The sequence below is a fragment of the Pteropus alecto genome, unplaced genomic scaffold, assembly GCF_000325575.1.
Source record: "Pteropus alecto unplaced genomic scaffold, ASM32557v1 scaffold3, whole genome shotgun sequence".
Lineage (NCBI taxonomy): Eukaryota > Metazoa > Chordata > Mammalia > Chiroptera > Pteropodidae > Pteropus > Pteropus alecto.
The window spans coordinates 60,864,757-60,879,181 of NW_006442484.1; the positions used below are offsets into that span (position 1 = coordinate 60,864,757).

General features: G+C 38.3%; 1 protein-coding gene across 2 annotated transcripts in view; it reads right to left on the reverse strand.

Annotated features, from left to right (window-relative positions):
• ANKRD44 (ankyrin repeat domain 44) overlaps positions 1-14,425 on the reverse strand; it is a 178,396-nt gene that overhangs the window by 115,727 nt on the left and 48,244 nt on the right. For both annotated transcript variants that reach the window (XM_025039527.1, XM_025039526.1), the window contains exon 3: positions 10,565-10,635. In XM_025039527.1, coding sequence (XP_024895295.1) covers positions 10,565-10,635 — 71 coding nt within the window. The remainder of the gene's footprint in view (positions 1-10,564; positions 10,636-14,425) is intronic.

Here is a 14,425-nt window from a genome sequence, read left to right on the forward strand (position 1 = left end):
TGAGGGTAAATTGGTAAAGGGGATCAAATATATGGTAGCTGAAGGAAACTGGACCATGGGTAGTAAACACACAATAGAATATAGAGATGTCAAATTATATTGTACACCTGAAAATTATATAATTGTATTAACCAATGTTACCCCAATAAACTTAATTAAAAGAAAAAGATAATGATCAGATGAAAAAAAAAAAACAAATAAACCTTCTCAGTATAAGGTTTCCTTATAAGGTATCAGGTATTTGGGGCTAAATGAGAGAACTTGTGAAATATCCATCTACCAAAAAAAGGTTCCCAAAGGTCATCTAAGGTTAAAAGTGTTTGTCAATAAGTCTCCCTCTTCCAAAAAGAAAAGCCTCAAAGCTCTTCAGACGTTCTTGGATCAATTTGTAAATCTTTGGTTCTCTCAGCCAACATCTTAACTTTCACTGTGTGATCAATAAGCAGTCAAGGGAAGAGGATGTATGTTACTATCTCAACTTGAGGCTACAAAATTGCTTCATCTTTTCTCCACATTTTCCAAGTTGTAATGGGGGAAATTTCCTTTCTACTGTTGAGTTCCTTCAGCTTTACTGGGCCTCCCACTTTTATTTTTTCCTCTATTGACCTAATCATCTTGTTAGCCTCTTCAATTATAACTCTCAACCTTGGCTGCGCAATGGAATCTTCTGGGGAGCCCTTAAAAGTACAGATGCCTGGTCCCACTCCAGAAATTTTAACTGGCCTCAGAATTTCTATAAAGCTCCCTGGGGACTTGGTTTTGCAGCCAGGATTGAGGACACTCTTCTGTTCAGTCAAGTGAATGATATAGCGTTCTCTAGAGAAAGGATGGCTGTCAGTTATTTCTCTTTATTTCTAGAGACTTCCCTGAAAGAAGTTGGGGGACAGGGTGGGGGGAACTTTTATAGATATCTTGTCAATATGGCATCAATGAATCATTGAAAGGCATCAGCACCACACTCTTGCACCTTCATGGACCAATAACTCACTTTTGTCCGCTTTAATCCCCACAGGCTTGGATTTTCCAATCCACTTTATTATGCAGGTATATAAAAGTGTTCCCAGATGGTAGATGATTTGAACTCTCAAAATTAACACTTTTACCAGAGATAAAAATGCTACAATCAAAAGAATGTTCCACGAATCAGTGGTAGCAATTTATTGAGAGGAATGACTAATTTGGACGGCAGAATGAGAGCAAGAAGAAATTAACTTTGCAAATTAGAGAATACAGTTTAAAGAGTGTGACTTCATTTAGATGCTATACAGGGCAATAATCTGATGAGAGCCCAAGCAAACAATGTGTTAAAGATCATCAAAAAGGAAATAAAAAGATATATGTCACCCATCCTCAGCAAAACCGACAATAAAGTAATAATTACTAAATATTCCTCGAGCCCATTTTAGAGCAAAACATGTGTGCTTGTATTGTTAATGCACCTACTGGGCAAAACACTGCCGGAACCGCAGAGGGCTGAGGAATGGACGCAACATTACCTAAGCTCTGTCCTGAAAGCTAGCTGGGAGAACACAAAATAAACCATAGAAAAGCTAAATCACAATACGAGCATAAGATTAAACAAGAAAACCATATTTTTATCAACTTTGGTCTCATCAGTGTCGAGGTTTATGTAGGTGCACAGACAATACATTGTGATGTGGGAAGAAAATATCGGAAACTCCGTTTATATTTATTTTCTTTAAAAAGGAAAGCATCTTAGCTGGTCTTTAACTTCTGGGTTGGCGCTGTGCCCTCAGCCAGCTCCACCGAGGATCTTGCCTCAGTATTCAAAATGCCCTCAGGGAAGACAGGGCCTTCCACAGTGCTGAGGGCGTGGGGCTCGCCCCCTCCATTCATTCTCTGTGAGTGCACTGAAAGAGACAGTGATGGGCCTACCAAGGCGATTTACAGATTGTAATATATACACTTAAACTAAAAGCGCCCTAAAATGAGCAAGATTTATGCAAGAAACTCACATAAATAACGTGGAAGTCACAGAGCTGATACTTCTACTCCTAGTAAAAGCTTTCTATCACCTATACTACAAGGTAAAAAGTAATGACAAATTTAATCAGATCTGACAAGAGCTTGGCCGAAAAAGAAAGAACATCATCAGAAGTCTATTACTACCTTGGTTATTAAAGGCTATGATAAATGAAAAGTCTCACCCTAAGTATATTGTGCCTTGAAATATTAGTTAATTACAGTGTTCCTATATATAATTTATAAATAAATGAGATGCATATTTTGAAGATGCATGCTGAAAAAGTTTTGCAGATATATGGCCAAAAAGGTTGGAGATCACCAACTCAAAGCAGTAATGTAAAAAATGGTATAGTATCTTTTTCATACATTCACAGCAAAATGGCAATACATACTGTCACTTTAATACCACATTGTCTTGTGTATTATTTTATAGTACAGATTCCTGCTTTGCATTAAGTAATATGTAAATTCAGGATAGACTAATAAAACAAAAAATATACAGGAAAATTTCACAAATTTATACTATTTGGAGATAAGACCAATGAAATCATTAGAAATTCATTTTTTAAAGGTAACAAAATGTGATTACCTTTAGAGTACTCAGACTGGGTGAATGAGATATTACTTTAGAGAGGCCCTACTTTTAAATGAACATTTAGAAATGATTTGCATTTCACACAAAGCAACAGGTTAAGCAAAGAAAAAATATATTTACATGCCAGTTATAGCTCTATATGAATAAGCACTTTTAGAGTTTGTAGGGTGAAAAAAAACCTGTATTCTTAAATAGGCAGTACGTCTAAAAAGATTTTAATCACAGATAATTTTGGTCTGTTTTGTAAATAAAATTTTATTGGAATGCAACCTCATTCATTTACACATTATCTATGGCTGCTTTCCAATTATAATGGCAGAGTTGAGTATTTGTGACAGAGACCATATGCAGCTATCAAAGCTTAAAACATTTACTATCGGACCCTTTGTGGAAAAAGTTTGCAGACCCCCTCATCTAGCTCCTTGTTTAAATTACCACAAACTGCAAATTATCAAATCTGGTTAAAATAAAATTTTGTTATTTACCAGCATGAAAAAATACTGTTTTAAGTCCAAATAGTTATCTAAGGAGGGCGGGTCCTATTAAAAGAGTCAGAAGCCTCTGTGTTCGGCTCTTGCTATGCAGTGGTGGGTCTGTAGTGAAAATAGGAAAGGGATGTAACAGAGCTGCATTGCTCTGTATAGTGAGAAGATTTGGAGCTTGGAAGGAAGGAAAGGCGAAGGCAGAGAAAGAGGAGAGAGTACATGGGCGCTACACTCCAGAGCAGAGGTGTGTATGAGAACAGAGTCAGCAGACCAAGAGGGAAGAGGGGAAAGCTGACACATAAACCAAATGAATGCCGCGGGAGTAGGCTTTTGGAGCCAGACAACCAAAAATTTAAATCTCCAGGAATTCTTTGGAATCGTTGGGAATATTGGACTTTGCACAAGATGTAGCATGTGGTTTCTAGCTCATGATATCTGTTTAGAAGGCAAGGTGCCCCTGACCAACATCTGTGTTATACCTAAAAAATTAGAAAGGGAAAAGGTTCAAGTTCATTGGTCAGATGGAGAAAAATCAAAGTGGATAGGGTTTCTAATAAATCTCATTTCACGTGGACTTCAGGAAATTTCCATGTGAGTGCCAACTTTACCACATTTGTCTTTCATACCAACACTCGCATTTACAGCTCAAGGATGCCTGGGATAACCATAACTGTAATGTCTCTGCTTTTATAAAATGTTCTAACTTCACCATTCTTCATTTTTATTTCTATATTTGCGTATATAAGGAATCGCCTAGTTTTTCTCTTACTTGACGTGAAGGACTGTATTAAGAAATGCTTAGTATACAAAGGAGGAGTTTTTATATCATGTGTAAGGATTAACTTTTTAAAATGAAAATACAAGTAATCTAAAACGATTACAAAATTAAATTCATGGACACATAGGATATTAGAAGTGGTCTGACCCCTTCATTTGATAGGCAGCTTCACTCGATAGGCAAGATGACTGAAGTCTAGGGCAATGATCTGTCAGCTCACGAATTTTCTACTAGGCCAGAGCTAACTCAGTGGGCTGTATCAGCTAATCATCCTGAAATAAATACTTTTAAATGTTAATTCTCCTTAGTTATTCACATATTTAAACTTTGAAGTGTAGGCCTGCCGATCTGGTTTAAGACAGCAGAAATTTAATATAATATGTTGGCAAAAACGAAGCTTTGATTTAAAAAGATGATAACTTTCTTTTTTAGAATTCCCTTTTTCAAAAATTTTCATCTTGGAAGTACTTTAACTTGGTTTTAATTTTATGGCTATTGAGGGAATGAACAATTTTTGTAATCAGAAGAAGTCCCTCTTTTCCTGTATCACATTGGCTCCGAAGTTGATAGGAGTCTGCTCTGACAGAAATTTACAAGGTAACAAAGAGACCAGTATGGAGCCAGAGAAGTTGAACACTTTCTGAGTCAAGAAAAGTTACCTAAACAGTACTTCTCAAGCTACCTGTGATAAAGGACCAGCTTTAAATAAATTATTATCATTCCGAATCCATCGTGAGCCAATACTCTTATAAAATACAATAAAAAGTAATTAGTAGAATAAAATGAAAAAAGATAAAGAAACACAAATTACAAACTCTATTTTATTATTAAATTTAGGAGCCATCAAACTACTCTATCAAATTGCTCTAAAAGTTTCTGAATGCTTGCTCTTATGGCAAGTAAGACAAAAGCCTACGGGCCTGGACCAGTCCTCATGCCACACTGTGAGTAGTGCTCCTTCAAAGGCTTTATTTCTTTTTTGATTAAATTAAAAAAGCATGTGTGAGGATTTCAGCATTTCTTCTGAATAGAGGTTTCAGCCAGTTAACATTCAGTGTTAGCACTATAGGTCTTGTTGGATTACACTCCATAGTAAGCTGTTCCATATAAGACACAGAAAAAAACAGACAGGGAAGAATTGTCATGGGATGTCATAGGGGAAGGAACTGAAGATAGCATTTGCAGTCACTTTATTTCTACTTTTTACGACTTTCTCTTTTTACAAAGGCCACTCCAATCCTGTAATAAGAAGTGGAAACTTCATACACTGTGGCACATGGAAGAGATGAGAATAGGAAGCATGTGTCCTAAAAACTGTCACCCCTAATTTTGTTTTTGTACTCTCAGCTGTGCATTACATTTAAGTGGTCATAAATTACTCATGGAAAAGTAATTGTTTATGACTACAGAGTCCTTGCAGGCATAAGCAATGTCAAATTTTATAAACCATGAGTTGCTTTAGACCAGGGTCTGAGTCTTATACAATTTTCTGTGCTCTCTACAAAGCCTGGCAGATGCCTTGTACATAATGTATATTCAATAAATTTGGGTAGAATAAATATATTAGTATAATCATTAGCAAACTCTCTAAGTAATAATATGCAAGCATTAACAAGGCAGTTATCATGGGCTGACGTCCCTGAGGCTACACTCAAATCCTGTAGGCATTTACTCTATTACCGAAATCATTGAGGCTTTTGTCCTCTATTGCTTATAGCAATTTCATATTCTGTAAGAATTGTGTAAAATAGTACCCAACTAATTTGTTCAGTTAATCAGATTATTCCTCTAAAAGTGCCCATGATTAAACTAAACTCACTCTTAATTATTATAATTACTATTAGAGTACAATTACCTAAGAACTAGTAGTACAAAGGGGGTTCACTAAGATTTTGGGATATGGAAGAATTTAAAGGAAACTATGCAAGAAGCTCTGGCTTTGAACAGTGGGAAAGCCAGAAACTAAAGTGTTCTCAACCTTCAATCTCAAGTCTCAAAGCAGGGAATGTAGACTACATGCATCAGAATCTTCGTTTCAAAATGCAGACTTCTGGGCCCAATAACAGGCTTCATCAGAGTCACTGAGGGTGAGGTTCTAGAACAGGTACTTTTAATAACCACCCAGATGACTTAAATACTGACTAAATCTGAGTAGCACTCACCTACATTCTAACTAGCAAGTTATAAAATGCTTACTTTCTTCTCATTCCAGGGAATAATCTATGTTCTCTATGTGCTCATCTATTTATAACCATAATGATAATTTAAGGAAAGCAAAAACGTTCTAGTCTTCTATATAATGTTTCCAATTCTCCTGTCTTCTAGAATTTAGCCTACAAAAATGACAATTTTTTTTTTAGAGGAATGGGGAAAACGTGAGTTTTTAAAATTTAAGATAAAAATAGAATACTTATACTGCTCAGCTCTGGGCAACATCTTTATTCCCATTGAAACTTTTGTCTGCAAAGACAGAGAATGGACCCATTTTATTGGTTGGAACGGTATCCATGAGGGAGCTCATGGGACTGGAAGGAAGCAGTAGAGCACAGTGGCTAAGAGAGCAGCTTCCCTAGTTACGCGCGCCTTCATTTATTTGCTGTAGTATCTTAGTCTCATTACTTAACTTCTCTGAAATTATGTTTCCTACATTATGATTAATAACTACAAATCTCAAAGACTGGCTCAGAGGTTAAAACTGAATAATGCACAAAAAGTGCTTGGCATACCGCCTAGCACACGGCATGTGTTAAAAAAATGTTCATCATGACAATATAGATTTGGATACAACATCTTCAGTTCTACCCCAAATCCAGAATACAACCATTTTTAACCTTCCTAATGAAAAGATAGCTTCTAGACCAGGGAAGAGAAAAGCCCAGCAATCCTCCTTTGGTGTTACTGTTAGTTCATTATAGAAGAAAAGGCATCTGTGAAAGGCCAGCTGCATTTAGCCTACTCAGGCCACAGTAAGCTGTGTGCCTGGTTTTCTGCCCTAAACACCATCCTAGAAGCCTCACTTGGTATTCCCTTGAGGCCTCTAGAGTACACAAAACAGTGCTTTCCACCAACCGGGCTTCAATAAACATGTGTTAAATAGTCCAGGTTTGTATGCATTTAATTCCTTTCCCCTGCCACTGCTCTTTTCTAAGAAAAAGAAAAAAAAAAAAAAGCAACAAGAGTAAGCTCTTCAGAGAAAACAATACAAAATAATTCATAGTGACATTTCAGAAAATTCTTCCTGGCAGCCCCAAATCTTGCTCATCTATGTTATCTATAATTGCAAAATACGTTTCTCTAATATTCTGGTAAGAGACTATCTTCTTTTCTGCACAGCCATGGAAGTAGTTAGAGAAAGAGCATGATGTGAAGCCCTTAGAGAATCAATAGGAAATAATGCTGTTTGGCTCCAACTATCTGTTTGGCTGTTTCTTTCCCAGGAATCCCAGTTGAGATTCCAGTCTTTAATGAAACACTCAAAAAATAATTGTTTACTGAGCAGGCCAGATGCTAGAAATACAATGAAAAACAGCAGATGTAGTACTCATTTCAAGGAACTTACTATCTAGATCTTTTTCATTAAAATAGAATAACTATATCAATAGTAGTTTTATATTGTGTCAAGTTAGCCAAGTCGAACTACATTTCCCAGAACTCCTTCCCTATATTGTTCCATACATGAAACCACTGACTGGTGTGATGGCTGCCAGGTAATGTTATAGCTTAAACATGATGTCACTGACCAGCTGGATCACCATGTTGGCGCAGGGGAGAACTGGGTTGATGCTTCTTCAGATCCTGCCATATCTCCTTCAGTTTCTCCCATTTTGGGGCCAGGTGTGTGTGAGCTCAGAGGTGAGGCACACAGCTCTTTCTGCAAATCACCCATGCCCGTGATGTTGAGGCAATTTTAGAGACAAGGGTTCCAATTTGTCCTCGTTCTCCCCCATTTCACATCCAGCTTTTCTTATCAAATGCAGGCCCTGCTGGCCTGCAGTGATTTTGGGACCACACGGAAACTGAGGTGACAGCCTGACGTAAACTTTTTCAGCAGCTCGCACAATTATGTAAGATCTAATTCCTATAATAAATATCTTATTCTACATCTCTCGTGGTGGTTCCGCTTCCCTGATTGAACATTGAACCCTGAGAGATCAATTTACCTACATTTCAGAAGCAAAGGGGCTTTGAAGACAGTTTTTAAGCCTTTCAATGAAAAAATGGTTGGTTAATACATATTCATGTAAGTAATCTCAGTGCTTACCAATCCAGGCAACAGACAGATGTGCCAGCTCTCCTGCTGCACACACATATTCCCTTTAGCAAATGCTAACAGCCAAATTCCAAAATCCCGGTCCAAATTTTCTCTGTTCTTTCTCTTCCAAGCTGGCTTCCCTTTCCCAGCTATTATTTAGGGGAGGCACAGAGAAACAGTAATGGCAACAGGATAGAATTCAAAAACTTTCATATGTGATATCTGAATTAAGGACTTCAACAGCAGAGCGAAGTGCTTTGGTCTTAAGAAGTCCTCGGTGAGTTCTAACAATGGTTATAGACACTCCAATTTTCATAAGAAACTTTTCAACTTGCTGTGACAGGTGTTAATATGAAGACATCCTCTTTCGCAAGCTTATAGATGATCCTGATTATTTCGGACTCAGGGCCTGTTTGTGTTTTAATTCCTTCCTGGCAAGAGACATCTGCAAGGGATTTTTTTTACTCCAGCAAACCTGCAGAGGGAGCTGATTCCTTAGAAAAGCAACAAATGCCTTTCTCAGATATAAAGGTTGATCCATCAGTGGGTGGATTGAATCCAAACACATTAAAGATATGTAAAGAAGGTAGGCTGATGGTTGACGGAAAATAGACGTTTTGATGATTGAAGCCTTTGCAGCCAGTTGAGCTAACAAAGGTGGCAATCACTTGGGAAAAGTCACATAGTATTGAAATCATCTGTTTTTGTGTCTTTCTGTCCCACTAGATTACTTGCTTCCTAAGGCCAGGGGTCATGTGTCTTATTTTTTGTTATAGCTCCATCAGCAAGCACAATGCCTGGCATATAGGAAGTGCTTAGTGAATGTTTTTTTTTTTTTTTTCTGAACTAAAAAGATCTGGTTTTGATAAAAGAGGAAATAAACCCATATTCTTCAAAAGATGCTTAATTTTTAACTTTTTTAAATTTACCAAAGATTAAATGGTCATAAAAGACCAGGAAAAACTCCTCTGTAAAGGAGCTGGTTTCATGAAGCTGGTTGTATGAACTCGAACAGTCCACTGCACCTGCTTTCCCAGGTAACACAGAAAGGAAATGTGGGACCATAAGAAGATTCTGAATTCCTCAGGATCTGAGGTAGGCAATTCAGAATCACATGCCTCCCTCATTCCATGTGGAAATGAGGGAAAAAGAATTCTATTTGGAAAAAGAATATGATCAATCTCTTATAAAAACTACCCAAATCACACAGCACAACAAGGAAGATTATGAACACTAAGCTGTCACCTACCAAGTACACTGTGAAATTTCCAGGTAGTTGCCAAAGACGTAAGGCTAACACCGATGACAGCCATCAACACCTGCAACATCGGTGTATGCATTCTCAGCAACACCTCTTACTCCTAGGTGTACCTGGAGAACATCACCTTCTCCAGTAGCAGAGAAGCAGCTTCATTTAGTAAAATCAGCTACAAAGACTAGTAACCCGATACTGAGTACCTCTGAGGTTGGCCCAAGTTTCCAGGCTCACATTCTCCAGGGTTCCCTGCCACCCCTCCCATTCTGTCTGTTTATAAGCTCTAGACCTGTATAAATAATAGGAATTGATTAGCCATCTTCACCCAAATTTCCAGGATTCAAAATAAATTCTTTCTCAAGCACCTACAATGTATCAGCTTGGGATACATCAGGGAACATATCACAGATCCCTGCTCTCATGGAGCTTACATTCCAGTGGCGTGTTTGTCATCCATGGCATGTTCAGACAGAACTGATTAGCATCCTGGCACCCTGCTCCTCTGCCTCTGCCTTCTCAGTTAACTGCATCACCATTCACCCACTGGCTTCTCTTCCACCTCACCTTACAAGGTTCCAAATCCTGTCAGATCCACAGTTATCTCTGCTGTGACCACTCCCCACTGCTCAGAGAGCACCTAGCCCTCTGCCTTTGACCCAGCCTCTACTATCAGACTTACCTTCCACTACACCCCATGTTCCAGCTACATCCAACTGAATCCACCATTCACTCACTTCCACGCCTCTTGTCCTCTAGAACGTTTATCCTTCTGCCTCAGCCCTCCTTCCTTCACCTGGTCTGGTAGGTCTCTACTCATTCTCTAAGAACTGGCTGAACTGAAATCTCTTCTTGGAAGATTTCTTCTATATAGCAGTTATTTGCTTCCTCCTTCAATTCATTTATGATATTATACTGATCTGCTTACCTGTTTGCCTCCCCCTCTGGACTGAGAACTTGCTGAAGTCAAGGATCATGCTGCCCATTTTGGCTACCCTAGTCACTCCCTGCCCACCCCACCCCACCCCCGCCCCCGCAACATCACATCTGGCATGCAGGAGGTACTCAAATAAATAGCTGTTCGATTTTGAAAGGTAACCCTCTTTCTTTAGAAGTAAAAGCCTTTTGCTCACCAGTGAGAATCCCTAATTCAGCAGAAAGCATTTTTCTCTTTCTAGCAACCAGAGGTGCTAGATTAAATAAGACAATCACTCACTTCACTTCTGGAGGCCACAGCTCGGTGCAGTGGGGTCAGCCACATGTTGTCCTTGGCATTTACACGAGCTCCTGGAACCAAACAGCACAGGTTAGAGGCATAAGGCAGTCAGGGAAAGTTCTGCTGACGTTATGTCAAATGCTATATATCTTGCACTCTCATTTGCCTGGTACAATCACCACATTTTGTTTTGTTTTTTCTTTGTATCAGTCACGTGCTTTCTAGCAATCAAACAGGAGGAGACATCCAGTATAGTGGAAGGATCAATATCAGGAGCTGACGATGTCACAAGAATTAGGTAAAAACTAGATGAGAAATACAGTGTATCATTGGGTAGGGGATACAGTTGTAAGAAGACTGAGATTCTCCAGGACTACAGAAATGTAGGTTCTGAAGAATGAAGAACTTTTTAGGGGTGTGTGTGTGTGTGTGTGTGTGTGTGTGTGTGTGTGTACACAAGTGACTGAATATAATGTATATTCATGAATGTAAATATATAATCATATATATTATTTAATTTTTAGTCATTAAGTATATTTATGTCACAAGGCACACAATGCCCTTCTCAGCAAACTGTCAGTGATGAGCAATCTTCAAATGATTGTATATTAGGGGCCAGTTAGGTTTCAAACAAATCTTGTAAAGTTGAGTTCTGATGAGATTTCCTCTGGGCTGAGGGGATTAACAGAAATCTGTTTTATCTAGGAATCACAATTATTTCTCTGGGACTAGCCAGATATTTTGTTAGGAAGAAGCCAGCTTCCATGGAGCTTTTAAACAGACACAACATGAAGCCTACGTAGGTTGCTGATGGTGCCCTCACACTATGGGTTGGACAGACAGGCTCGCACGAGCCAGAACCAGCTCATAGCCAGGGATGGTCCTCATGCTCAACTCTCTGGGAGCCACATCACCATCATGGAGTACAAGCTCTGGATTCAGGGGAAGTAGAATATGTCCTCCTTCTATGACACCCTCACAATTCTCCATAAGTGCAAGCCCACCAACTCTATAACTGAACCGACAAGAATCCTAATATGAGCTTCCTTTTTCGGGAGGTTCAGGGTTTTGATCAGTCTTCTGGCCAGAGATGGAAAGTTTTATAAAAGGGCTACAAAAAAGAAGAAAATGTGCTTTATATCTTTGTAGATGCAACAGGATGAGACTATTTTAGCTTTAAGACAAGGAAGGAAGCGCATGAGGAAGAAGAGTGAGGGATGAATAAAAGAAACTAGAAAGTAAGGCAGAGGAGGGGAAGTTTGGAGGAGGAGCCTCCAGGACAAGGGCTGAGAAAGTGAGTCAAGTAGAAGCAGGGGCTGACTAATCTCTGCGAGGCCAAGGACAGCTGACAGTTAAAAAATAGAAACCTTGAATTAAAAAGAGAGAGAGAAGGAGAGAGGGAGAGAGAGAGAAACAGCAGAAGACTTTTGTGGTTGAAGATGTGTTTGAAATTTAGTTTAAGGTACTGACTAAAAGAAAATTAAAAATGGAACTTACACTTTTTTTCTCTTTAACTGTAGAACAAATACCATCAACAATATTAATTATAGAAAACAAGAACATAATAATCCCTAAAACAAAGAGATAGAATATCTCCTCTCCCTCCATTCTGATTTCATTGGTTTGAGATGGGGACAGGCATAAGTATTTTTTAAAAGCTCTCCATTACCCAAGGTTATTGTAATATGCTGTCAAGGTAGAGAGTCACTAATAAATTGTTGCTGACTTTATCAAGCTTAAAATGATTTGCATCCTAATTCTACTAACTCCATCCAGGCAGCTCACCTGAGAGTTCAAGCCCCTTACATCAATAAGGATCAAGTAAAATCAGTTTGAGCGTGCAAAGAAATAAAGGCAGCAGACATCTCCCTCCCCAGCAGCAGGAAGTCCTGGGCTAAATGCTCTGGAGTGAAATGAATGAGGTCTTGGAAGAACCTCATTCAAGTGGGATTCATGGTCAGAAGACCCAGAGTTGAGTTCTGATTTCAGCACCTACTGGCCCAGTGGCCAAGAGCCACTAATCTGTAAAATGAGCTAACAACAACACAATAATACTTCTCTATCTCCTTCACTAGGTGGTTGGGAGAATTAAATGAATTTGAAGGTACTGTATAAATTGCAAAGCACTAAAAAAATATTAGCAGTTCTTATTTCCAAATCCCCTCTAATGTCTCGTTTACCTCTTAATCTATTACTCAAGAAAGTTAGAGGCTTTGTCTTTCTATCACATTTTTCTCCCCCTAGTTCCAAAGACTGGTTATAATGATATGGAACAGAAATACATATTTTATTATTCGCAGTCTCTGACAGAGTAAATTTTGTGTTGCATATGAATAAACTTAAATAGCTAATGCAAAAGAAAGGAATCCAGATGGTAAGACACATATGAAAAGATACTTCTCAAAATGCATTGGGACAGGCAAATGAAAGTGACATTAACATACCATTTCACACCCATCAAATTGGTGAAAATTATAGAGTGTGACAATGCCAAGAGTTAGTAAGAATATGGAGCAACAAGAAGACAAATACAGGTGGTTGGAATGTGAATTGGTACAACCCCCTTTGGGAGATAATTTGGTTCTACCTAGTAAAACTGACAATGTGTGTGCCCTACCACCCAGCAATTCTACCCTAATCATATACCCTAGAGAAACTCACACATATACAAGAATGTTCTCTGCAGCATGTTTATAACAGCAAGAAATTGAAATCCTAAATGTTAATCAAAAAGAAAATGGATAAATACACTGTGGTATAATTGTACCATGGAATTCTACATTGTCACAGAAATGAACAGATTGAAGTTCTTATATATAAATAAACAGATGTACAAAAACATAATATTGAATGAACAAATGAAGTTGCAGAATAATACCTATGGCATAAAACCAGTTACATAAAGTTTTTAAATTTACAAAAACAATTCTATATGTTGTTTATAGATGCACGGGCATAAAATAAAAAGCAACAAATATGGCTAAAGAAAACAGATACCAGTTCTGGATAGTGGCTGCCTTTAGGGAGAGAAGATGGGAAAAATGATGAATAAGTACACCCAATGGGATGTAACTACGTTTTCAATGTTTTATTTCCTTAAAAAAAAAAAAAAAAGATAAAATGCAAATATGGAAACATTGATTTCATAAAGCTTGGTGTAGATGGGTATTAATTATATTATTTTTCACACTTTTCTGTATGTTTGAAAAATTTAATAAAATTTAATAAAACTAATAAAATTTTTTAAGACAGCTAATTAATACACTTTTAAGTTTAACATTTCTTAATAAAAATGAGGAGATTAAGTTCCTTTCATTATACACTATTTTTCCTTGGTTAGTGGCCCTTGATATAAAAATGACACTTTCACCCTGTCCATATAAAGTGGTTCAGCCATACGGTATCTTCCAGGATTTTCCTAAAGCTCACCCCAGGTGAGTAAGAGAATGGTAGCAAGACGCTGTTGGTTGTACAGTCCAATTTGAAATTTTCAAGTTAACAATACGTTACTTGCTGGTCTCTTTGTTACTTTTCTCCTCTTGCTCTCCTCTCTCCATAATCACTATAGCTGACCCCAAGGGTATATTTTCCCAGCTGAAGAACAGAGGCAAGGTAAGCACACCCGGGAAAGGCAAGACCACAGAAGTGGCAGAGCTCTAGAATCTTAGAGAATCTGTTGTTGTCTCTCCAAATGCCGTTTTGTTATCACCACATTTTGAATCTAAGCATCTTATCCCAGCAGCTCCCTCCCCGCAGCCCACCCGGATACTGACTACGGCATGGTGCATGTGTGTAGCACATGCCCAGATCTGTGTCTACCTGCTCCTGCCACTGCATGTCAGAATCCTATCCTCAATCTCC